A 26,823-nucleotide genomic window follows, 5' to 3' on the forward strand; every position below is an offset into this window, starting at 1 on the left:
TCATCACATAACATTCCTCACAATAGCCTATCTTATCTCTCTTATAGCCATCCTTATCACTCCTATAATAGCCTCCCTTATCCCTCCGCTATGACAATATTAATAGCCAATTTTATCGCTCATATAACCACTCTTATCACTCATATAATAGCCTCCCTTATCGCTCCGTTTAATAGCATCCCTTATCACTCCGCCCAGATAATATTCCAACATATATAACAACAGTGAAATGCCACCCCTATGCCCGCATAGAATCAACGGTGGAATGCCACCCTTATACGCCGCATAACAGTAACCCAAATCACACAACAATTCACACAAAATATTATCACAATAAAACAGCATAATCAACTCGTATTTATAAATTGCCCGTAGGCCACAACCTTTCCAAAGGTATAACAAAATCAATCAATTTCACAACAGATATCCCACGACTCAACACAAGGTATATTAAACCACAGAAACAACAACAAGGATGGGAAAAATAACTAAGCATAGGACACCGCCTTCTTTAATCCAAATTTTTTTATAAATATATTAATGCCTATTTTTAAACTTATTTAATTAACTATTTGCTGATAGAAAATCCATAATGTAATTATTTTCAGAAAATATCATCTTAACAAACACACAAAATTCACATAAAAATCAAAGTAGCAATCACAACAAAATATCATATAAAACAAATTCGACAAACAAAGAATGCCTAAGACTTTAAACCAATAAAATTTGCACATATAAGCCCGAGTACGTACTTGTCATATCGCATACACGGCTTTCACATTATACAAATGGCACATACGACTCAATGCCTAAGGGGTAATTTTCCCACTCAAGGTTAGGCAAGATACTTACCTCGACGAAACTAAACTGATACTTTAAACGATCTTCGCGAGTGAAATCACCTCTGGACGAATCAAATCTGAAATTCGCCCCTTCATAATACTACGATGGTCCACCACACTAAACAAATTTCAATCTACAATAATGTAACACAATTCCACCAATATTAGCAAGATTTCTAGACTTTAAGTTATTTAGACATTTTATCAAACATCTAATGTGCATATTTTTCTACAACCTCCTTCAATGGAATTTCTTCACCTAACAATCACCTTTCACCCAAATGATTCACCTCACAATCATCTCTAGGCCATCCACAACTTCCCTTAGCACATGCATGCCCAACAATTCACTCCCAACCCACGAATCTTATCAATTAATTCATTTTACAATCTCTACAATACCAACACACTTAGGTTGGGCACTCATTGCTTCCAATAACCATCCCATAAGTCCTAACATATATTTCGTACATAAATAATCACCATGAATTAGTTAGAGATAGTAGACATACCTCTTGTAGACCAAATCTTGAAAGACAACTTTTGGGGTGTTCTTGAGATATTGAAGAAATCTTATGGAATCCAATCAAAACCTTGTTGTAACTAGTGATTGAGAAGTAAAATCATTATAAAAACACACTTAAAAACTCACCTTAGGTATGTATTGGAAGTCTTGGGCGAATGGGTGATGGAGAGAAAGCCCTAGTGTTGAAGAAATGATTTAGCCACTCTCTCTCCCCGGCCTTGGGGGTATTTATAGGGCTCCTACATGCACGACTGCATGCCTGGGCAAGTGATCACGCATCTTCCGCGCACACGAGGAAGAACCCCCCCTTATATGTGCGGCCGCTCATCTAGCCGCGCATATGGAATAGGTATGGTAAAATGGCCATAACTTTCTTTAGACATATCCAAATGACAAACGGTTTGATGCGTTAGAAACTGTACTCAAAGGGTTTTAATTTGATAGGTATATCACCACCTAAGTTTTTATATTTTGGTAGTTGCATGCGTTTGAAGTTGTATCTTGTGCGAATTTATTTGAAACTTTAGCCCATTACATAACTCTCAACTTGGCTTAGTTCTAGGGATCTCCTTAGACCCTAACAACATCCAATACACCTCCTACACTTAATATCATGATCGTCTAAGTTGTTCCAGTCCTTAACCTCTCGTGAAAATGCAAGACGACACTTAAGCGACTTGTGAGCATGCTTATAGCCTCTGAATAATAGGAAATTTGAGGGGCCACATGTCCTCCAACAACACTAGAATCACGAATCGTGCATCGATTCAAGCCTAAGAAACTTATGAACTTCCGAATTCCAAAACTAATGCCGATTCATACCAAACCAACTACGATTGACTGTAAATTTTGTACACAAGTCATAAATGACACCAGATACCTATTCCAATTTCCGAAACCAAAGTTCCATCCCAAAGTCATTTGCTCAAAAGTCAAACTTCGGTCAACTCTATTCATTTAAGCTTCAAAAATAAGAATTGTTCTTTCGATTTAATTCTGAACCTTACGAAAACCAAACTCGACCTTGTACGCAAGTCATAGCACATATTACGAAGCTGCTCGAGACCTTAAGTCGTTGAACGGGATGTAAATTCTCAGAATGACAAGTCGGGTCGTTACATTATCCCCCTCTTAAACATACGTTCGTCCTCGAACATGCCAAGAATTATTCTGAGGTCTTCAATTTACTGAGTGCATTTACTATACATATATTCGTGGGGTATCATACGTCACCGCAATTGTCATAAGCCCGACAAGACCATCCCAGATGATGTTATTTCTCATGTTTACACTTACAATCCTTAAAACCAAATTTCTTACACTTCAATTATTTTTAAAAAGACCTGATTTTTCACATCGACATACGGTATTAGACTCAACCGGCTGTAGCAACTCGTGCCTACACTCATACAACATATTCACATAGCGTGACACATCATACATAGGCCCATAATAATAACTCTAGCCACAGTGGCTACCCAAAATCAATTTCAGTACTAGCAATTAAATTTCATCTCAGTTCAAGCCTAGTTTCAAACCTTCACACTACTGACAACTATTTGAGGAATATGAAAACCTCGTAATTATTCACTCGAATTAATGAGTTACATTTAACACCATCTGGGCACACACCTCGTAGGATAAAACATAATAAGCACAACACAACTATGACTAACATGTGCAGATAAACACACAAATGAATTATCAAACAAGCCCAACAGGCATAACTCCCTATCTGTATTATAATGCAAAAATTTTCACAACGGAGAATTTAAAACATATGAATTTAACCACAAAGATCTCATCTCGATATAACTTCCATCGTGGCACGTAGCCCGATTTAAACATATCAATTCACATTAAAACGCGAGGATCTCATCCTCAGCTCTGAATTACAAGTATTATGCACATCGTATCAACTAAAATTTTTCCATTTCTTTTTCCTTCTTTTAAATAAATCTCGACAATAATTTCAAAACGCATAATGAACCCTCATACCAGTAGGGCATTAAATTTACAATTTTACCCAAACTAACCTAAATTTATATCAAAACCCACTGTAATGAGTAATAGAAAGTCACTTTTGGACTTATACCCCTCATTAGTGTACAAAACAAAAATGATAGACACGGGCTAACACCATCAAATCTCCCAACAAGGATAAGCACGTGAGTGGAGTACAAATTCACAAACTTAACATATAAGGAGCATGATAGGAGATCTCACCTCGATAATCAGGATTGAATCAAAACAAGAATAATGCTCCTCTATTATGAATTAAATCATACCTGTAACGATACCATATGGTGTAGCGGCCTCAGCCATACCATAGAAATTATATCAACGGGCTGGGCCTCCCCCTCTAGGGCGCCCTCTACCCGCCTGTCCCCCACCCCTAATTGGCTGTGCATGTTGGGTAGTAACTGGAATAGAGCCTGTAGCCTGAGTGTTCTGATGAAATCCACCTCTCCCAAGTCTGGGACAATCTCTCATGATGTGCCTAGTATTACCACGCTCATAACAACCCCTCTGCGGGCGCGACTGATCATACTGAGTCTGTGTTGGATAATTGGAATAAACACTATAAGAACCCTGTGTCGGTAGTGTACTAAAAGTATTAACTGGAGCACTACGAGTACTCTGAATTGCCGACCGGGCTGACCAACTGCTCGAGCCTCCGCCATGATGAGTGCTAGATGCAAAGTAGAATCCACTGAATCCTCCAGAATTTTGAGACCTCTTGGCCTCCTTAGACTCCATTTCCTCATTCCTAACACGTTCAAACTTTCTGGCAATCTCTACTACTTGCTAAAATGGAGTATCATAGTGCAATTCTCGAGCCATGCATATTTTAATATCATAATCGAGCCTCTTAATGAATCTGCGGACTCGCTCTCTGACTGTAGGAACCAAAACAGGTGCATGACGGGCTAACTCACTAAACCTGAGGGCATATTCTGACACCGTCATGGTGCCATGACGCAACCGTTCAAACTCCGTGAACCACGCATCCCGGAGAGTCTGGGGAACAAACTCTTTCAAAATCATCTCTGAAATTGAGCCCAAATTGGTGGTGTTGCATCGGTTGGTCTACCCTCTTCATAAACTTGCCACCATTGATACGCTACTCTTGAGAGCTGAAATATAGTCAAGGCAACTCCACTAACTTCCACAATGCCAATTGTGCGGAGAATACAGTGATATTTTTCTAGAAATCCCTAGGCATCTTCGGTAGTTGTGCCACTAAAGCTAGGTGGACCATATCTCTTAAATCTCTCAACTCTTTTTTATTCTTCTTCTGATGCCTTTGGCCTGACCTCAGGCTGAACCAGAATAACAGGTTGTACCGGTACTATACCCGGTTACTGACCAATGTGAACCTGCTTCTCTGGAGTACGGGCGATAAGAGCCTGAACTCCTTCCCCAATCTGTGAAATATTTGGTGAAACGGAGATCAATATCGCTTGAGTTAATGTACCAAACATGTTCAGGAACTGTGCTAAGGTCTCCTAAAGTCCGGGGGTAACAACAGGTGTCTCTGGTGCCTGTCCCCTAACCGGAGCTACTGGAGGCTCCTCGATTGCTATTCTGAGAGGTGTTCTAGCTGCGACGCGTGCCCTTCATCGGCCTCTACCTCATCCCCGGCCTCTTATGGCCCTACCAGAATGCGCGAGTGTCTGCTGAGCTGACCTGGTAGTACGTGTCCTCGTCATCTGTGAGAGAGTAGAGATACAAAGGCTCAAACTCCAGAATCAATAATTTCGCATGACAAGAATGAAAGAAGTGGAAATTTTCTAACAGTTCTATAGCCTCTCGAAGATAAGTACAGACGTCTCTGTACTGATCCGCAAGACTCTACTAGACTCGTTCGTGACTCGTAGATCCTATGAACCTAGAGCACTGATACCAACTTGTCACGACCCAAAATCCTACCACAGGCATCGTGATGGCACTTAGTCTCTAAGACTAGGTAATTCGATTACAATTACACTTCGAGCAATTTTTTTTTTGAAACATATAATTTAATACAAGTGTCGAAACCAAAAACGAAAATAATTATAACAACCTCCCAAGACTGGTAATACCTAGTTACGAACTCTAACTCAATACATGAAATGATCTCGAGGATCTAATATATAATGCCATTTGAATAAGAGTTGACAACACAATAAAATAGAAAGATTACAAGGGACTGCGGGGACCAGGCAGCTCTACCTTGAATCCTTACGATCACACTCTAATCTCTGTCCGAATTCGATATCTCCAATACCAGGCTCTGCTCAAAAATATGCAGAAATGTAGTATGAGTACACCACAATCGGTACCCAGTAAGTATTAAGACTAACCTCGATGGAGTAGTGACGAGGTACAGTCAAGACACTCACTAGTCAAATAACTTGTGCAATATAGCAGTATACAATAGTACTGGAAAACAACTAGCAATGATAGCAGCAAAATCAACCAGTGATATGACCAACAAGGCAACAAGAACACCACAATCATTGCTCAAACGAATAAGGAATACAAGTACAACCAATTAATCAAGTCCTTCAAATAAATATCTTTCGAATATAATTCTTTCAAATAAATATCTTTCGAATATACTTCTTTCAAATAAAATATCTTTCGAATATAATTCTTTCAAATAAATATTTTTCAAATATAATTCTTTCAATTAAAAGTCACTCTGTGACACCTCATTTCACAATTATAAAATACGGGTCTCAGCCCACTTTCATATTTTCGTAACACGGGTCTCAACCCACTTTCATATTTTTACGGCACCTCATACCCATATTTCTATCATAACCGCACAGACAAACTCACGTGCCAAAATATCAATATATAAGATCCGCACGGACAACTCACGTGCCAATAATAAAATCATCATTTACTCACGGCAACTCGTGCCCCCATCTCATTTCACAACTGCATGGACAACTCACGCGCCAATATCATAATCATTATATACCTATGGCACCTCGTGCCTACGTTTCATATCATAACCATACGGACAACTCACGTGCCAATAATATATCGGCAATAGCCGCACGCTCACAATTTCAACATGTATCATACTATTATCGAATTTACCGAATTAACAAAACAAGTTGCACAAGATATAAAAGTAATCACAAGAAATCACAACATCACGTGAAAATCACCAGCACAATAACCCCACATCATCACATAACATTCCTCACAATAGCCTATCTTATCTCTCTTATAGCCATCCTTATCACTCCTATAATAGCCTCCCTTATCCCTCCGCCCTAACAATATCAATAGCCAACTTTATCGCTCCTATAACCACCCTTATCACTCATATAATATCCTCTCTTATCGCTCCGTTTAATAGCATCCCTTATCACTCCGCCCAGACAATGTTCCAACACATATAACAACAGTGAAATTCTACCCCTATGCCCGCATAGAATCAACAATGAAATGCCACCCTTACACGCCGCATAACAGTAAATCAAATCACATAACAATTCACACAAAATATTATCACAATAACACATCATAATCAACTCGTATTTACAAATTGCCCGTTGGCCACAACCTTTCCAAAGGTATAACGAAATCAATCAATTTCACAGCAGATAGCCCACGACTAACCACATAGTATATTAAACCATAAAACAACAACAAGGATGGGAAAAATAACTCAGCATAGGACAACGCCTTGTTTAATCTAAATTTTTTATAAATATATTAATGCCTCTTTTTAAACTTATTTAACTAATTATTTGCTGATGGAAAATCCATAATGTAATTATTTTCAGGAAATGTCATCTCAACAAACACACGGAATTCACATAAAAATCAAAGTAGCAATCACACCAAATTATCATATAAAACAAATTTGACAAACAAAGAATGCCTAAGACTTTAAACCAATAAAATTTTACATATAAGCCCGAGTACGTACTCGTCACCTCGCGTACACGGCTTTCACATTATACAAATGGCACATACGACTCAATGCCTTAGGGGTAATTTTCCCACACAAGGTTAGGCAAGATACTTACCTCGACGAAACTAAACTGATACTTTAAACGATCTTCGCAAGTGAAATCACCTCTGGACGAATCAAATCTGAAATTCGCCCCTTCATAATACTACGATGGTCCACCACACTAAACAAATTTCAATCTACAATAATGCAACACAATTGCACCAATATTAGCAAAATTTCTATACTTTAAGTCATTTAGACATTTTATCATACATCTAATGTGCATATTTTTCTACAACCTCCTTCAATAGAATTTCTTCACCTAAAAACCACCTTCCACCCAAATGATTCACCTCACAATCGTCTCTAAGCCATCCACAACTTCACTTAGCACATGCATGCCCAACAATTCACTCACAACCCATAAATCTTATCAATTAATTTATTTTACAATCTCTACAATACCAACACACCTAGGTTGGGCACTCATTGCTTCCAATCACCATCCCATAAGTCCTAACACATATTTCATACATAAATAATCACCATGAATTAGTTAGAGATAGTAGACATACCTCTTGTAGACCAAATCTTGAAAAATAACTTTTGGGGTGTTCTTGAGATTTTGAAGAAATCCTTTTGAATCCAATCAAAACCTTGTTGTAACTAGTGATTGAGAAGTGAAATCATTATAAAAACACACTTAAAAACTCACATTAGGTGTGTATTGGAAGCCTTGGCCGGATGGGTGATGGAGAGAAAGCCCTAGTCTTGAAGAAATGACTTAGCCACTCTCTCTCTCCCCATCCTTGGGGTAGTTATAAGGCTCCTACGTGCGTGGCCACGCACCTGGGCAAGTGACCGCACATCTGCAGCACACAAGAGGAAGAAAACCCCCTTATATGCGCGGCCGCGCATATGGAATAGGTATGGTAAAATGGCCATAACTTTCTTTAGACATATCCAAATGACAAACGGTTTGATGCGTTAGAAACTAGACTCAAAGGGATTTAATTTGATAGGTATATCACCACCTAAGTTTTTATATTTTGGTAGTTGCATGCGTTTGAAGTTGTATCTTGTGCGAATTTATTTGAAACTTTAGCCCATTACATAGCTCTCAACTTGGCTTAGTTCTAGGGATTTCCTTAGACCCTAACAACATCCAATACACCTCCTACACTTAATATCATGATCATCTAAGTTGTTCCAGTCCTTAACCTCTCGTGGAAAGGCAAGACGACAATTAAGCGACTTGTGAGTGTGATTATGGCCTCTGACTAATAGGAAATTTGAGGGTCCTCACATCCTCTAAAAACACTAGAATCACGAATCGCACATCAATTCAAGCCTAAGAAACATACGAACTTCTGAATTCCAAAACTAATGCCGATTCATACCAAACCAACTCCGATTGACTTCAAATTTTGCACACAAGTCATAAATGACACCACAGACCTATTCCAATTTTCGAAACCAAAGTTCCATCCCGAAATCATTTTTACAAAAGTCAAACTTCAATCAACTCTTTTCATTTAAGCTTCAAAAATAAGAATTGTTCTTTCGATTTAATTCTGAACCTTCCGAAAACTAAACTCGGCCATGTACGCAAGTCATTGCACATATTACGAAGCTGCTCGAGACCTTAATTTGTTGAACATGACATAAATTCTAAGAATGACAAGTCGGGTCGTTACAGAAGATGACCATGTCGGTTCCACATCATCGGCCAAAGGACGGGAGAAGTACAGAGAAAAATCAAAAGATGATTACGACGCGGACAGACGGACTTCGAGGGGCTGGTTCTTTCCCTACGAGTGGACCGAAGGCTATGGCAGAAACTTCTGGGCAGCAAACAAGTTCATCGCTGACAGAGGGACTGATCATGGTCGAAATAATAGATCACTCCAGGATAAGGAGACTTCTGGGTCTCGGGATCCTTCTTACCCCAAGTTATCAGAGTAACTTCAATGTCAGTATAGTGGAGTTGGTGTCAGCCATGAGAAACATTAAAGATGCACGATTCCCGAGATCTATGAGATCAGATTCCAGCCAGAGAGATCCAAACTTATAGTGCGAGTACCATGGGACGAGCGATCACCGGACAGGGGACTGTCGGCACCTCCAAGAAGAAGTGGCTACACTATTAAAGAATGGTCACCTCGAAGAATTCTTGAGTGGACAAGCTAAGAACAATGATGGTCGTAACAGAGACGACGCGGAACCTTTGAAAGCAAGAGAAGAACCCCCATGCCACATGATCAATATGATCTTCGGGGGGAATGAGATTAACGTGGTCACCTTTTCGGCAGCAAAGAAGACGAAAGTATCAATAACTTATAGTAAAAGACTCCGGGAAGACGATATCACTTTCACGGAGGAGGACGCAGACGGATTGTTGTTACCACACAATGACGCACTGGTAATTCCTTTAAATGTGTTAGATTTTAATATTAAACATGTTCAGGTGGATCTAGGAAGTTCGGAAAATATCATACAATGGAGTGTATTGGAGCAAGCTAAACTCACCCGAAGCATTATCCCGGCAACAAAGCTCCTCGCTGGATTCAACCTTGCAAGCGTGACGACCCGGGGAGAGATTTTGCTGCTCACAAAAGTTGGAGGAGTAATAAAAACAACTCTCTTCAAAGCAGTAGATGGTGACATAGGATACAACATCATCCTAGGAAGGCCATGGTTACACGAGATGAAGGTTGTACCCTCAACATATCACCAATTGCTGAGGTTTTCAATGCTCGAAGGAATCAAGCAGATAAGAGGTGATCAACCGACAACAAGGGAGATGAATGCAATCTCAGTTTCCAGTAGCAAAGGGAAGGAATGCATGACATAGCAATTACAGGAACCGGAACCTACTCTCGAGCTAGAAGGAGTTCGCCCAAAAGTATAGTCGTCAGAACAATATTAGGTGCCGAGATATTTCCAAGTTTCAGAAGAGAAGGACGCAACAAAATCTACGGTGGAGGAACTGGAGCAAGTTGCATTATTTGAGGAATTCCTAGAAGAAAATTCCATTTGGGGGACATGACTGCACCCCGAGCTCAAGTCTGGTTTTATTGAATTCCTTAAATTTAATGTTGATTGTTTTGCATGGTCGCACGAGGATATGACAGGTATTCCGACAGAAATAGTCATGCACAAGCTAAGTTTGGATCCCAACGTACCTCCGGTAAGACATAAGAAACGCCCTATTACCGAGGCCATGAATAAATTCGTCAAAGAAGAGGTAACCTGCTTGTTTTAAATCGATTCGGTCCGAGAGGTAAGATATCTGGACTGGCTAGCCAATGTAGTAGTAGTTCCAAAGAAGAACAATAAATTTCGCATGTGTGTAGACTATAAATACCTAAATAAGGCATGACCGAAGACTCGATCCCACTGTCAAATATCGATCAAATGATTGATGCCACGGTCGGACACGAGTTGATGATTTCCCTCGATGCTTATTCTGGGTACAACCAAATCAAGATGAACCCAGAAGATCAGGAAAAAACTTCATTTATAACAAATTTTGGTACATATTGGTACAATGTAATGCCCTTTGGGTTGAAAAACTTCGGAGCCACTTATCTACGGCTCGTAAATATGATGTTCGAAAAGCAAATAAGAAAGACTATGGAAGTTTATATATACGATATGCTTGTTAAGTCTTTGAATACATGTGACCATCTTAAGCATTTGTAAGAAATATTCGACATCCTAAGGAAGCATAACATGAAACTTAATCCCGAGAAGTGCGCGTTCGGGGTCAGTTCTAGTAAGTTTCTGGGATTTCTGGTCTCACAAAGGAGAATTGAAGAAAAACCCGAAAAAATCAAGGTCATAGAGGATATCCCGGATCAATTGTCAAATGTAAAGGAAGTCCAAAGGCTCACAGGAAGATTAGCAGCTTTGAGCAGGTTCATTTCCCGGTCATCGAAAAAATGTCATCGCTTCTTCACACCGCTCAAAAAGAAGAATAATTTTGAATGGACACCGGAGTGCCTGTAGGCTCTGAGGGATCTGAAGAAGTACTTATCGGGCCCTCCATTACTCTCAAAACCAAAAGAAGGTGAAACATTTCTAGTCTACCTCGAGGTTTTAGAAGTTAAGGTAAGTGCGGTTTTTATCCGGGGGGAGGAAGGTACGTAATTTCCCATTTATTACGTTAGTAAAATTTTAACGGGAGTGAAAACTCGCTACCCACATTTGGAAAAACTGGCCTTAGCTCTCATAGTCGCCGCTCGGAAGCTGAGGCCATATTTCCAATGTCACCTGATAGTTGTGGTGACTACTTTCCCTTTGCGAAAAATCCTCCATATACCCGAGCTCTCGGGTAGATTGGCCAAATGGGCCCTCAAAATGAGTGAGTTTAACATAGAATATAAACCAAGGACTACAATTAAGTCGCAAGTCTTGGCTGACTTCGTGACCGATTTTAGTCCGGGACTACTGCCTCTGGCAACCAAGGAGGCAGTAATGGTGTTGGAATTAAAATCTGGGGTCTCGGCCTTATTTACGGATGGAGTTTCCAACGTAAAGGAGTCTAGACTCGGAATAGTCTTAATCATGCCTTAGGGGGAAACCCTAAGGCAATCCACGATCTCTTTAACTAATAATGAAGCAGAGTATGAAGCTTTGATTGCAGGGCTCGAATTGGCCCAAGGACTTGATTTTGAGGTTATCGAAATTAAATGTGACTCGCAGCTGGTGGTAAATCAAGTCTACGGGATATTTGATACCAAAGAAGAACGTATGCAACAATACGTGGTAAAGGTCCAGGCTCGTTTGGCACAATTTCGGAAGTGGTCAATTACTCACATCTCGAGGGAGGATAACGCAGAAGCGAATGCATTAGCAGACTTATGATCATTGGCGAAAATAAAGGAATAAGAATCTAGGAAGGTAGTACAACTGATGAGCTCAGTCCTGGATACAGATGGTTATTATGAGGTAAATTCGACTAGTCTGGTCTGGGACTGGAGAAATGAAATCAACTATCTTGATCACGGAAAGTTGCATGTGGACCCCAAAGCATCACGGACGTTACGCGCCAAAGTTGCATATTATAGCTTCAAGAGAGGCCAATTGTATAGAAAATCCTTCCAATGACCGTTGGCCCGATGCTTAGGAGCATCATAAGCTAATTATGTCATAAGAGAAGTCCATGAAGGGATATGTGGCAATCATTCGGGCACAGATTCTTTGGTGCTGAAATTGGTACGGGCAGGATATTACTGGCCTCGCATGGAACAAGACGCCAAACACTTCGTACGAAAATGTGATAAGTGCCAACACTATGCACCACTACTACACCAACCGACAGAACCCTTACATTCGGTTCTGTCCCCATGGCCATTCATGAAATGGGGGATGGACATCGTCGGACCGCTGCCATCGGCTCCCGGAAAGGTAAGGTTTCTAATAATTTTGACTGACTATTTTTCTAAATGGGTAGAGACAGGTCCTTATCAAAAGATCGGAGAACGCGAAGTGGTCGATTTCCTGTGGAAAATTATAATTTGCAGGTTTGGAATACTAAAAGAGATAGCATGCGACAATGGGCTATAGTTTATCGCTGCAAAAGTTACAAAATTCCTTGAAGATTTGAAGATAAAGAGGATCACATCTTCTCCTTACCATCGAAGCGCAAACGGTGAGGCGGAATCGACAAATAAAGTGATTATTCAAAACCTCAAGAAAAGGTTGGAAGCAGCAAAAGGCAAATGGCCCGAAGAATTTCCCAGAGTTCTATAGGCCTCCGAACAACGGCCAAATCAAGTACAGGAGAGACTCCTTTTTTCCTTGTGTACGGTGTTGAAGCCCTAATCCCAGTGGAAGTAGGAGAACCCCCTTTGAGATATTTTCCGGCAGATGAAGAATCGAACAACGAAGCGATGTTAATCAACTTGGAATTACTCGAAGAATGCAGGGACTTGGCGCATGTAGAATGGTAGCTCAAAAGCAGAGAATACAGCGATATTATAATCGAAGAGCCAACTTTCATTATTTTAAAGTAGGTTACTTAGTTCTGAGGAAAATAACCCAAAATACCCAGGATCTCAATGCGGGGAAGCTAGGTCCAACGTGGGAAGGTCCTTACCGGATTTCAGCTATCACTGGAAAAGGTTCATACGAGTTGGAGAACTAGAATGGAGACAAGTTGCCTAGCAACTGGAACGTGGCACACCTCAAAAGATATTATTTCTAATGAATAATATTCAAGCTGAAAGTATGTGCTGCACTCTTTTTTCCCTTCATTCAGTTTTTGTCCCAATTGGGTTTTTCTGGCAAGGTTTTTAATGAGGCGGCAATAGAAAGCATACTACGAAGATAGCAACAATAAAGACCTTTGATAGCAAGGCAAACAAGCAGGCTTACACTCGGGGACGGTTAGATAATCTTTGGTTCGATTGAAAATTACCACCGGGAAGTTAAGTTTGCTACCGAACAAAGGTTACCCAAGTGTTCACGGGCACAAACAACTAGAGGGTTGTTAGATATTCCTTCGCTCTATAGCATAAATTCCTGAGGGGAAGTAAAGTTGTGTTACCAAGTTGAGGATTATCTAGCAATTCATTAGTGGAATCTTCGAAGATACAAGACTTTCAGTGTTCCAATTCGCACTCTTCGCATTCGAACACTAGGGGTAATGATATGAGGATATGGCAACAATAACTGCCACGTCAATCGGGGAATGAAAATCCAGAAACAAAATGCATCATCGGGACCGGGGACTGCGCAGCCAGCCCCGTAGAAACAAGTTGTACAAGATAGCCACAAGTAATGGCAATTCCTTTTAAGCATAGCAAATGCTTATGTATTTTTTGAAAATAGAAGGAATAAAATGAAATACTTTTGTTTTTATCTTGTTTCTTGTCTGAACGATGAATAAACTTTGTCATTTGAAAGTTAAACAAGTACTTCAAATGTTAGTATCGTAATGAACAGGAGACGTCCTCTTCAAGAGCACCGTAAACATAAGAGGGCCCTCTCTTATAAAAACTCTCATGTTAAAGGGTTGGTTCCGGAAGAATCTATGCCCGGAATAAAAAATGCCTTCGGGGAAAAATACACCCGAAGCCACATATGAAAAGGACGCAAAAAATAAACTTGCACAAATACTTATAAAAACCCTCACGTTAAAGGGTTGGTTCCGGAAGAATCTATGCCCTAAATAAAAAATGCCTTCGGGGAAAAATACACCCAAAGCCATATATGAAAAGGACGCAAAAAGTCAACTTGTGCAATTACTTATAGAAACCCTCACGAAAAAGGGATAATGCTCAGAACCAAAGTGCTTCGAGGAAAACACATTCGAGACTACACATAGTAAAACGCGAACAGAAAAATGTGTGCAGAACTCTTGAGCAAATGCAAAGATTAAAGACTTGCATGGAAATTCAAACGAAAGTAAGAATCAAACGATACTTGAGAAAAAATATGTCTTTATTTACAAGAACGTGCCAAAACGGTAAAAGTTCAAAATGGGAAAAAGAAAAGAAAAGCTAAATTGCAGCGCCTCCGGAACCAGGAGGAAGAGAAGTGTCCGCATTCCGGGGAGAAGTAGGCGGGTCCACCGATGGCTCAACGTTTTCCCCAGTTTGGTCTTAATCATCGTCACCTTCCGATCCCTCTTCAGTTTTCGAAAACTCTAAACTGGAATCAGAAGAACCAAGAGCATCAGACTGCGCCAGGAGTCCATTTTTAGCAGCTAACTCAGCTCTCGGGCCTTAGCAATTTCGGCATCAAAGTCGATAATACCAGCTTTGGCCTCTTCCAAGGTTTTTCTTCTCATGTTGTACATGGCATAAGTTTTTTCAACAACGAGGGAAGTCGCTCAGTGCTTAAGTTCTTCTTTGAGTTGGGTAACCTCGGCAGAAAGGCTTTCCAGGGCGAACCTAGCAGATTTGAGGCTAACGTCAAGGTCTCGGACAGTTGAACTAAAGAGCCTATTATGCTCGATAGTTTTCTTATACTTCTCTTCTAGCTGGGCATGTTTCGCCCCCACATCAGCAAGATCTTCGAGTTTGGAGTTCAGGGCTGCTTCTAAGTTAATCACTTTTTCGATAGTAGCAGCCTCGCACTCGGTTGCAGCAAGAACGACGGCCTGGACTTCAGCCCATTTGGCCTTAGCTTCATCAAATCTAACCCTCAGCGGGCCAATTTCTTGGCTAAGGGTAACCACTTCTTGCTCGCTTTGCTAAAATTGAGCCTCCAAAACAACGACGTCAGTAACTTTGGTTTCCAGTTCCGAGAGGCAGAGAACATTTTGGTCTCGTTCTACCAAAAGTTGATTCCATTCAGAAGTAAGTTCTTCCTTCTCACGAATCAACCTTTGAAGGCCCTCAAAAGCAAGAAAGTTGGCCTATAAAATAAGAAGAAGTAAAACTTAGAATACATTCATGCAAAAGTAGAAGAAGTAATAAAGGAAGAAAAGAACGTACTGCTGCGGTGTTATGCATGGCATTGTTCAACAAGCACTCTCCCGAGAGTGCCTGAATCTTTTCCCAGTCTTTTTATGAAGCCAAAGGCTTCTGATAATTAGCAAGCTCCACCGGCCGGGATAGCAAGTTACATCCGGTAAAGACCGAAAGAGTAACATTCCTCCTCTTTTGTGGATCTTTAGAAGGGGCAGCATAACTTTGCCCCAAATTCCCATGAACTGGGGACTATGGAAGATGAACACCTTCTTCATGGTCAGATGCGGCTGATGGAGTTGGTGTAGCAATTATTGGTGGAAGAGTGGATAAAGATGGAAGTGATGTAGTAGTTGTTGGTGTTGGTGTTGGTGTTGGTGAAGGTGGAGATGAAGCTGATGGAGTTGAAGAGTGAGAAGCAGCTGCATCAAGTGCAGTGCTGGTTGTTGGATACTCGCCAACCAAAGATGACAAGGACCCGGTACTTAGCCCCGCAGCACCGGTTACAACAATTGGGGCCCAAAAATGGGAGTCGGCATTTCTACCAAATCATATTATCCCCAAAGTGTCGAGATAAAGTCTTCAGTTGGTGTAACTATCTTAACAGGTCGAGCATCATGTTGAGATGATGAGGATTGTCACCCTCTATGTAGAGAAGCTCCCTCATCACTAGCTTCGTCATCATCATCAATCATCACGCTGTCTATGACTGGCCCATAAGGAGGACCAGTCGTCATCGCCACCGGAGATGACTCGGGGGCATCAGTCTTTGCCCTCTTATTCTTTTCCTCGGTCGTGGAGGAACGTATTCTCTTTGGTTGCTTATCCTCCGGCCAGGGACTCCATAAAGAAGTGTTTGCGCCCGAAACAGGCCCGGGGATACTTGTTTGAGTAAGTGCTTCCTGAAGCAGCCTCGCTGGATCAGCAGGATCAGCCAAAATATCCTCTTCGGGGACAGCAACAGAGCCCGCAGGTAGACCTAATTTCGTGAACAAGTCAGAAGGGTTCAACCAAGTTCTCTATATATTAAAAAAAATGGAAGCAAGGTAAACTAAAATTACCATGATTTTTGGCCTTCCAGTCGTATTTAAGGGCTAGTTCTTTCCACAAACGAGTTTTGGGCGTCGTGGTGTCCAAGATTTTTTGAACCCACTGCTCCAAAACTTCCTCCACCAGTGGGATCCATCAAGTTGCTAAAATATGCGAAGGGTGAAAAGTTGATACGGTCATAAAAGAAAAAAGAAATACTAAACAAAGAGCTTACGAGTGCGGTTCCAAGAAACCGGAAAGGATGAAGCCGTTGTCGGAATGATGTTGTTGGTGGCGACTGCAATGTACCGTTCCATCCACCCACGGTCGTTGTCATCATCCATGCTAGACAGAAAAGCATGGTGGCCACGCTTGCAGAGGTTTATCAGTCCCTCGCAGAAGATTTTGGTAGAATAGAGATTCATCATATGGGCTAAGGTTAGCTCCTCTCCAGTTTCCTCGCATAAATGTCAAAGGCAGGTGATCGTCCTCCACATTGAAAGACTTACTCATGACAAACACACCTGGTAGCAAAGGAAAAACTCCGCAATCACGGAATCAAACTCTCCGCTCAAATAAAACGCACCCAAAGTAAAGGGATACGTGAAAAAGTATGTAAAACTTTCCTTGGGAAGGGTCACTCGCTCTGACAGATCAGGAGCAATGATATCCAACTCATGGTAGCGGCAGTCCTCCTTCACAACAGGAATACTGGAAGGACGGATCGAAGAAGGGTACCTACTAACAGCCCATGTTCGAGGGTTAGTAGTAGGGAATTTTTGTTCAAAATTCTTTGTGGTACTAAGTTTTCTTGGGATGATGGAACCCACCATTGGAGGAACAGAGTCCTCGGTTTTGTTCTTTTCTTTGTAGAACCAGCACGCTTAGAGGAAGAAGCCATTGAAAAAGAAGAAGGAAAAGGTTTTGTGTTTGAAGAGAATTAGAGAAAGGATAGGAAACAAAGATGCAAATCAGAAATTCGAGAAATTATGAAACGCAAAGGAAAAAAAGGTTGCGTATAAGTAAAATTTTGGCGGCTAAATTCATGGCCATGATTACCTCAATAATCAACAAAGGTTGTGCTGAATCATGGGATGACGCGTGTTCGGGGCATTAAATGCAGAGAGACATGCGTCTAATCAACTGTCAGGAACTTTCAGAGAGAGTTATAGTAATTTCCGCCAAAAAGGTATTTCTACCAACTTCCCGGTAACACAAATTTATATCACCGGAAAGCAGGGGGACTATCTATATAGGGTGAAATATGATATGACACATGGTCGTCTAAAGGGAGGACACGCGGAACCCAAGACGGGGATGGCCGAAGACCGAACGCAGCCATTCCGCTTGTCACCGGAAAGGATAACGTTCATAAAGGTGTGTTAAATGCTCTACGCCCGATAGTATTTAATAGGAAATATTCTGCAGCATTAAGAGCGACGGTCCATTACAGAGAATTTGGCATTTATGTTCATCGTTACGTCTTCATCAATGACACTCATAATTGACATTAAAGGAGGACACGATCCTAGGAACTCCTTCCCTAGACATAGCTATAAATAGTGAGCTTAGTTATCATTGTAAAGGACACGAATTTTCTGGCTAAACTTATACTACATTCTATACAAAGCTTAATACAATTTTACTTTCTTGCTTTTTGATCTCATCATTGTTGTGCCCGAAAATCTTATTCCCGGAACTGTCATCTCTGTTGTTTCATCCATATTTCAAGGTTAAGTATTGTACATTTCTTCAATTATTGCATTATTTCAGGATCAAATTAGTTCACTTTTCTAAAAATCACGTATAAATTCAATTGTACCATTTTACGGGTAAACAATAAGATTACTAAACTTTCACCCTCAAGATACATTCTCACTTCCTTATACATTTTTATTTTATAACAATTAAATGGTGCATATAACTCTCTAAAAAATGGGTCAATTATTTTTTTGGCTCTTTACAAATTTATTTTTAGTTTTATGATCATACATCTATTTTTACACATGAAAAATTTATTTTTACACATAAGAGATTTGAAAAAAATATTTTTTTAAATTAAAAATCGTAAAGGGGCATGACTTATAAATAGCAACCAATGGAAATGACTTTCACATTATTGAGTCATTGTACAAAGCTAATCCATACCAGAAAAGGACAAACAAATAAAATAAAACCAAAATTATAGTTGGATGAGCGTGTCTTCTGGTAAAAGACATCCGACGACAAGATCTCCCCAATTGAGTAATAATTTTCTCCGAAAGCATATATAGAGAGAGAGAAAAGAGAGAGAATCCATTTCTCTTCTAATCTCTCTCCTCTTTATGGAGAATTCTCCAATTATATCATATTTTATATTTCCCAATACAAGTAAGTTTCATGACACTCTTAGCATATTAAACAGTCTTACTTTTTTTCTTTTTTTCTTTTTTTCTGTGTGAATCTGCGAACTAAGATTAAAATACAAATTGTCCTCTGAATTAACCTTATATGCATCACTTTTATCTGGAAATTGTTTTTTGCATGCATGTAACATAAAGGAATTCTGTAAGAATCTTGTGATTGATGCCGTACAATTGATTCCCTAAGTATGTGGGACTCAAGATTTATGGGTTTTTCATTTGTTTTCTTTATTTTGGGAATCTATTACGGTTTTCTGTTTATTTATTTGTTTTTATATCGCTAATGTTAGGAGACAACGTGGTGAGCAACCTCCACCACGTCCAACCAAGAGTTTGCGAGTTCGAGTCAGCCCAAGAGCAAGGTGGTAAGTTGTTGGAGGGAGGGAGCCGAGGTCGGAAACAGGCTCTCTACGCCAGGGTAGGGGTAAGGTCTGCATACACACTACCCTCCCCAGACCCCACTAGCGGGATTATACTGGGTTGTTGTTGTTGTTGTTAGGAGACAATGTCAATCTACTGCAGTTGTCCTGATATATTTAAGCTTATATACGGATATGATCTGTGAATTTGGATTTGAGTAGTGTGGAATGGATAGAGTGGATTCATATAACTGAACCCAACTGGGTAGGGATTGATTGATTTGAATGAGTGAATTTGAAAGAAAGAGTAAAAGCAAGCTTTGATCTTGAAATGTCGTTCAGATAGTCAATTGATGCAAAATAATATCTTTTTTATATACATCTTTTAGTCTTGACCGATGAATGTATAACTAAGATGTATCCATTGAATTACAAAGTGTCACTGATGGAGGAAAAGTTTATAAATGGATAACTGTTTACTTTGAAAATGAAGCCTATGTGAATTTTGCAAATCGTAGGTGTTTGAAGTCCAAATAAAGGAGGTGGATTGTCGGAATTTGAAGATTAGCGTAAAAGGTGTCTAACTATTATAAATCCTCTTAATGCTGACCTGAATAGTGCAGAAAGGATACAATGAATTCATATAGCCAGCCCAACTAATTTAGGATTAATGTTCAGTTCATTGATTAATTGTTCATTTAGACGGCTGGCACACCTAAAGAAGTACTAGTTCAGCACTAACTATGTTGTCATGATTATGCCTTTTGCCTATTATCAGTTTTGTTAGCCTATTTTGTGTTGGGGTTTTAACTAAACGTATGAGGAGCACATTTTGATGTTGATATCCAAGAATCTCCTTTTAACTATACAAAGTGAATTAGAATGTGAAAATTGTCAAAAAGTTTGGCACACATCACGAGTTTGAACCTTGCCATGGACCAAAGCCTAGTATTTAAGTGGAGAAGGATAGAGGGGTAGGGCCTTTATCCATCGAGTTTGGAACCGTGCACCAGCTAATCCTCGGGGATTTCTTAGTTATTAAGAAGAAGAATGTAACAAATGTCAAAACTTCTAACATTGAAGTACTAAATAAATGTTGATCTATTTTGCTAGTTCTTTAGAGAATGAATCTTTCCTGTATTTTGCTGGTGGTTAATACAAGGCAGCGGGACAAGTGGGACAATAAACTGCAACAGTTCGTATTTGCCATTTATTTGAGAGGCCTTGATTAATGAGGAGGCGTAAACATAATCCAGCTCTTATTTTAATCTGTTATTGCTTGTGAATTTTAAGTTTTCTATCATTTAGACATGGTAGATTAATGACTAGTTATCTTCAGTGTTATTCAGGTTCAAAACAGAAGCAAGAAGTGTTTAAGATTGAACCAAGAGGCATGCTACTTTGAAGGTTGGGCTCATCTTTTAGTACCATATACAAGTACAAGCCAAGTTGCAAACTCGAGTAATTGTTAGCAATAGCGATTTAAGTTGCTCCCTGATATGTGGAGATCTATTTCAAATGCCATCACAAGCTTTGGACAGAAGAAGGAATCTGGTGAGTCCAGTCAAGCTTGCCATGAATTCTCAGATGACGACGACGATGCCTGTTCTAATTCCAGCACTGAGGAAGGGCTTGAATGCCCAATATGCTGGGAGTCTTTTAACATTGTAGAGAATATCCCCCATGTCTTGTGGTGTGGTCACACGCTTTGCAAGAACTGTTTGCTGGGACTTAAGCCTGCTTCTATGAAGGTTTCCACTCAACAGGTTCAGATTCCATTATTCATTTCCTGCCCATGGTGCAATTTGTTGACATTTCGATTGGCATTCAACGGGAATCTCAAATTTCCTAGCAAGAACTTTTTCCTCCTCTGGATGGTGGAAAGCCGAAATGGTGACAGGGTGAAGTCTCCATCTGCCAAATGTAGGGATCATCAACAAGAGTGGTCCGTCCGAGGCACTGCAGTTATGGGGAACAACACCTCTGTCATGACCTACAGGAGGGTTCATCGTCCAGGATCTCCAGGGTCTAATGCTGGTGGTTATAACCATACTGGTGGTACCCCTACATTGCAGAGGGCCCACTTTTCTCTTCACAAGTCCCTTGATTTCTTTATTCGCCTTACATCCAAGTTCCCATTAGTTATTGTGCTTCTTCTACTTGTTATGTTTGCAATACCCTCCTGTGCAGCTGTTCTAGCACTCTACTTAGTGATCACAATTCTCTTTGGACTTCCATCTTTCCTAGTATTGTACTTCGCATATCCTGCTTTAGAGTGGCTGGTCAGGGAGATCACGGCTTGAAATGTTCTCATTCAATTTGTTTGAGAAATTCTCTGTCTATAGCTTCCTTGACTTGGATTGTGAAGCTGTAATGCGCAATACCTCTGGTTGCATTCGTAAACATGCCTCACCGGTGTGATCTTAGTTCTCATATCAAGGATGGTGTAAATTTCTTGTTTATTGTGGGATTTAACACTTGAGTTTTTCTAGTCTCATTGTGGACTAATAATATCAGTTCACAGATCCACAATTTCTCCTTAGCTTAGTGGTTGCTGTTGCTGAACTAGCTTAGAGAAGTCAGCTTGGTGGTATAACTGTAGATTATTTTCTCTCAGTGTTATCAATGGCGGCGCTTAAACCGCGCTTAAGCCCTGAAGCGAGGCTCAAAACATGTTGAGTGCTTCATATCGCTTAGCGGGCGCTTCAGTATTGTCATCAAGGCGCTAAGGCATAATTTTCCTTGCGAATGAGTGTAATCCTTAAGAGGCGACACTAAACAATTGATATTTCACTTTATCATAAAATTTCTTCAATTTCTTTGTCCATATATTTGGTATTCATGCTTATAGATATTAGTCTTGGACTATACATACATATTTGTGGTGTTTCTCCATTTGCTCCTTTCTTCATTCAAGTCCATGCTTTATTTGCGCTTAAAGCCCCAATATGCCTTAGAGCGTTTTTGCGCTTTTCGCCTTTGATAAGTGGTTTCTCTTTATGAAAGCTCTTATACCTGGAGAATTTGCCTGAATAGGAAAACATGGTTTGTCTTTCATACTCTTTTATTCAGCAATATTCCATTTCATGATGTGGTTTGAGCTTCTCCTCAACCAAAAGAACACTGCTAATGCTCTGGTTGGAGTGGAAAGTAGCTGTTGTAATCATCTCCTAGGAAAGTAAACATCGTTCCTCAGAGATCTATTGCCAGTAGATTGATAACTCAAGTTTAGCTTCCATTTTCACATATTTTGTGTTCGACTACAGGGTGTCTTTCGACTTGGTATCTTGACTGTTTCCAACCCTTTTTGGGTTAAGCACGGGAGATGTTAGAGTGGCACTGAACTCGAGACCTTGGTATAATACCATTTTAGAATGTAACCCGTCTCCTTTAATAGCTACGAGTCGTTTGATTTGCAAACTAGTTATACCAAAATTGTAATATGAGAATTTTAATACAGGGATTAAATATAATAGATCATTTAGTGGAGTAAAAATGAAATGCACAAGTTATTATGATATATGTTTACCCTCAAAATCGGATAACAATTGAATTTGTAGGTGGTTTTAAGGATACACGATTTAACTTGATACAAAACGATAAATCAGTTTGCAATTGAAATAAGTAATGGAAAAGTAAATGCAAACCATACGAGTTGAGCAGTCTTAGACTTGGAAGATTAGCCACCCTCGAGCCAAAAGTGCCTTGATCGATATTAGAACAGAACAACAAGAGAATAATAAAAACTTAAAGAGAATAACAATGTATTGCTTTGGGATGCGTGTTACAATGTGTTGAATGAATTATCAGATCTCATTTTCATAGTAGAGGAGTCCTACTCTAGGTACATGACGAGGCCAATGCGTATAAGATTTGCTACTCATACTCTGTCAAATTCTAGTATAGTTTATGATATCGTCCCACAGAGATTGGAGAATCTAGCTACAAACTTATAATATTCTTACTACTAGTTGAGAGAATCAAATTGATGAAGTTTTGTTTGTTGAAAATTTAAATTGCTTAAGTTGAAACAAAATAACTTTCGGAAGATTTATGTTTAAAAAGAGTTGGGAATCATTGAATTCATTCGATAACGTGATAATAATAAAATAATAGCTTCTACATGTATTTCTCTTAGGAATAATTGTTTATTGCTAATACAATTTTACTTTGCTCACTAAGAAATAATTAATTAATAACACTCCGCGAGGTTATGTAAATCAATTGATATATGACTCGTGACGATTAAACTGAAATAATTTTCTTGCCTGAATTGTGCTAAAAGATAGCAAAAACCTCTTGCGATTACTTTTTACTAAAAATCAATAATCTTGTCAACTACAACTCCTCCGTGAGAATTAGAATGGAAGTAAGCAAGATTATAGACTTGGAATGATAGCTTAATAAGAATTACTCTCACTCTATTATTTTACCCAATAGCTATCATATATTAATTTTGCTTCGTAAGAATTATAAAATTGACATACAACTAACTTTGGAGAATAAATAGATAGAAGTGATAATAATTAATTAAAACTAATATTCCAGCACAATATAGAAATATAAGTAGAAATTTTCAAGGCAAGCATGTAGTTAAAATTGAGATTAATATTATAACGATATCGAGCTTCATCAACTATCCCAACAAAAGAGATTACTCCATTATGGAGTATTTAAATCTCACAAAGAAAGAAATTCTTAAAATACTATCAATACTCTTAGAAAATTCAAAAACTACAAGAGGAAAGTGAAATAGATAAAGAAAGAAGTAAAGACCAAAGCTAGAGAAAAAGTTGCTAATTTGGCACGTCTAATGTCCTTCCTTCAACATAAATATGGTATACTATTTACAGAAATCAAATCTCATAAGGTGCCATGTTGCCTCATGCTTCATTTACCATGTTGCCTCTTGCTCTTTTGCCTTGATGCCTCGTGCTCTTTTGTCGTGATGCCTCGTGATCACTTTTTATTTCCTTTATTTGCGTTATCATGATATTTTTTTTATCATGATATATATATATATATATATATATATATATATATAAGTATATAAATATATGAATATTTTATAGTCATCAAACTCCCCCGCACTTGAATCCTTGCTTGTCCTCAAGGGAGTAATTTTATTAATAATTGTTGTTTCTTGTAGAGTAGAAAAATAAAAGGAAATAAAATTTCACATAAAATTCAAAACCTATAAGTTTTTCAAGTCGCCAAATTTTTAACTTGTTTCTGCTTCTGCTTTTGTTTGCCAAAAACTTTCAACTCCTCTTTTGATGAACCTTTTGAGATTGATAACATTATGATCACAATTTCGAGTTTCTCAAATTTTTGTCCATAAGCTTGCCCTTCATGTCAGTCTCCACTAATGTAGAATCAATACTAATTTCTAAAATTATTTTAGGACTTTTTCAGACTTGTAATGATAGGCTTAATGATGGTAAGATAAAAGGATATATTGTAGTGACTTTGTTCCATCCAACTTTATTATGAGAGCCGATTATTTTACCAAAGTAACTATGTACAACTCAACACAAAGAAAATAACTCTAGAGATTGGGCTAAAGGTCCCGGTCTCCAATTCCATAATTAATATCACTTAAGTCATCATTTCTCTTAATAGATTTCTTAAATTCAAACTTCTTGAATCAAGAATTTATTCTACAGATATATACACATTGTTTTCCTCTTCTTCTTTTTTTAAAGAGTGAAATATAATATTTACTCCACAAGTATTCCTTCATTGCTTGCTTTAATAATCATTTTTGCTCAACTATAGCCGAAAGGAGTAGTATCGATATTTTGTAGGATAAACCAATATGGTGTATCAATAAAATTTGGTTTAATATAAATATTTGTGGTTAAAAATAGATAGGCTAAAAAGTGTATCAAAGAAAGCCTAATTTCATTCTAAAAATAGTGTTGTCGAGAATTTTGTCTTGATAGACATTTGGGGCAAGTTCTAGCAGAATTTTATTGATTCTACCTGTTAAGATCATAATGCTTCTCAATTCCAATACTTTTTTAAATTTAGAGATACTCATTCTTGCCTTTGCAAAAATAAAATCACAAACTTTGAAGTTATATGGCATAAATGAAAATAATTATGTTTGAAAATATGCAAACAATTACTTTAAAACTTTAATATTGTACAAGAACAACAATTAAGAATAAAATAAAAGATGGATATAGAGAGAGAGATAGATGCCACAACAATTGATCTGCAAAAAAGAGTGTACATTTGCAGATGTCTTCAGGAACGAACAATGCATCTTTCTTCTTTATGTAGCCAAAAGTCCATTATGCTTCTTTATTCCAAGTACATTATGCATATACTTGGTATAAGCAATTTTCAAAATGTACCACGACAACCTCTGTTCATATAAAAATTGTTGTGTATATCTATTTAAAGTAGAAATATTCAAGAGAAAGAAAATGACTCATCATAATATAACCCCTACCTCTGTCTCAATAAACACTGTTAGTTGACATAAAATTTAACAGAAGAAAGGAAATTATGAAAATCAAATGCTACTTCTTATCTTTTCATAGAACAACAAGTGATTCCAGTGTTATAAATTGAAACACAGTAGTTAATCCATGCATTAAATAAAAAGGATTGAATATTTCATCTTATGTGGGTGTGTAGAGTTAGAATGCACCTATTTATTGTCAAAACCCAAAATTCATACTGGTTATGATGGTGCCGGACATCACTGTCAGGCAAGTCAACAATAAATACTTAATTGGATTCTCATTTTGCTACTTTTGAAATCATATTTTCCTTCAATTTAAATAGTAAAGAATGGGGATTACAGAGTAAATGATAATACTTTTAACAAATTCAATACAGAACAACCCATAATCATCCCAAAACCCGGTGTCACAAGTGCATGAGCATTAACTAGAAATATAAAATACAATATAGCAGCTGTTCGGAATACAAATTGGACAGAAAAAATATAAATACTCTAAAGGAGACTCTGCTGGCTGCGGATCGATGAATGGAATCCAGCTCACCTACGTCCCCGCATGTATACACGCCTATACTCTCACATGGCCTCTAGACATATATGTACATACATAAAAATGTGCAGCAAGTTGAGTATGAGTACGTAAGTAACGTGTACCAGTAAGTATCTAGCCTAACCCCAGAGGAGTAGTGACGAGGGGTCGACATTGACTCTCACCGGTGGTCCAACAACATCAGGTACAGTAAAAAGGTAAGTAAGTATGAGGCAAAGTAATTAAATGAAATAAACAAGTATAAAACACATGATA

The 26,823-nt window shown here is 38.8% G+C and overlaps 1 protein-coding gene across 6 annotated transcripts; it reads left to right on the plus strand.

Moving 5' to 3' along the window:
* The first annotated feature begins 18,988 nt into the window (after window positions 1-18,988).
* LOC107760559 (uncharacterized) lies at window positions 18,989-22,068 on the plus strand. Of its 6 annotated transcripts, none has more exons than XM_016578627.2 (3): window positions 18,989-19,152; window positions 19,475-19,613; window positions 20,883-22,068. In XM_016578627.2, exon 3 carries the CDS (start codon window positions 21,043-21,045, stop codon window positions 21,844-21,846), a length of 804 nt encoding a protein of 267 aa, XP_016434113.1. In that variant the 5' UTR covers window positions 18,989-19,152; window positions 19,475-19,613; window positions 20,883-21,042; the 3' UTR covers window positions 21,847-22,068. The 6 variants fall into 6 exon arrangements, with proteins under 6 accessions (XP_016434113.1, XP_016434115.1, XP_016434111.1 ...); XM_016578629.2 differs by having other exon boundaries at window positions 20,893-22,068; XM_016578625.2 differs by having other exon boundaries at window positions 19,475-19,608.
* Window positions 22,069-26,823: the final 4,755 nt, after the last annotated feature.

The sequence above is a fragment of the Nicotiana tabacum genome, chromosome 9 (genome assembly GCF_000715075.1).
Source record: "Nicotiana tabacum cultivar K326 chromosome 9, ASM71507v2, whole genome shotgun sequence".
NCBI classification, from domain to species: Eukaryota; Viridiplantae; Streptophyta; class Magnoliopsida; order Solanales; family Solanaceae; genus Nicotiana; species Nicotiana tabacum.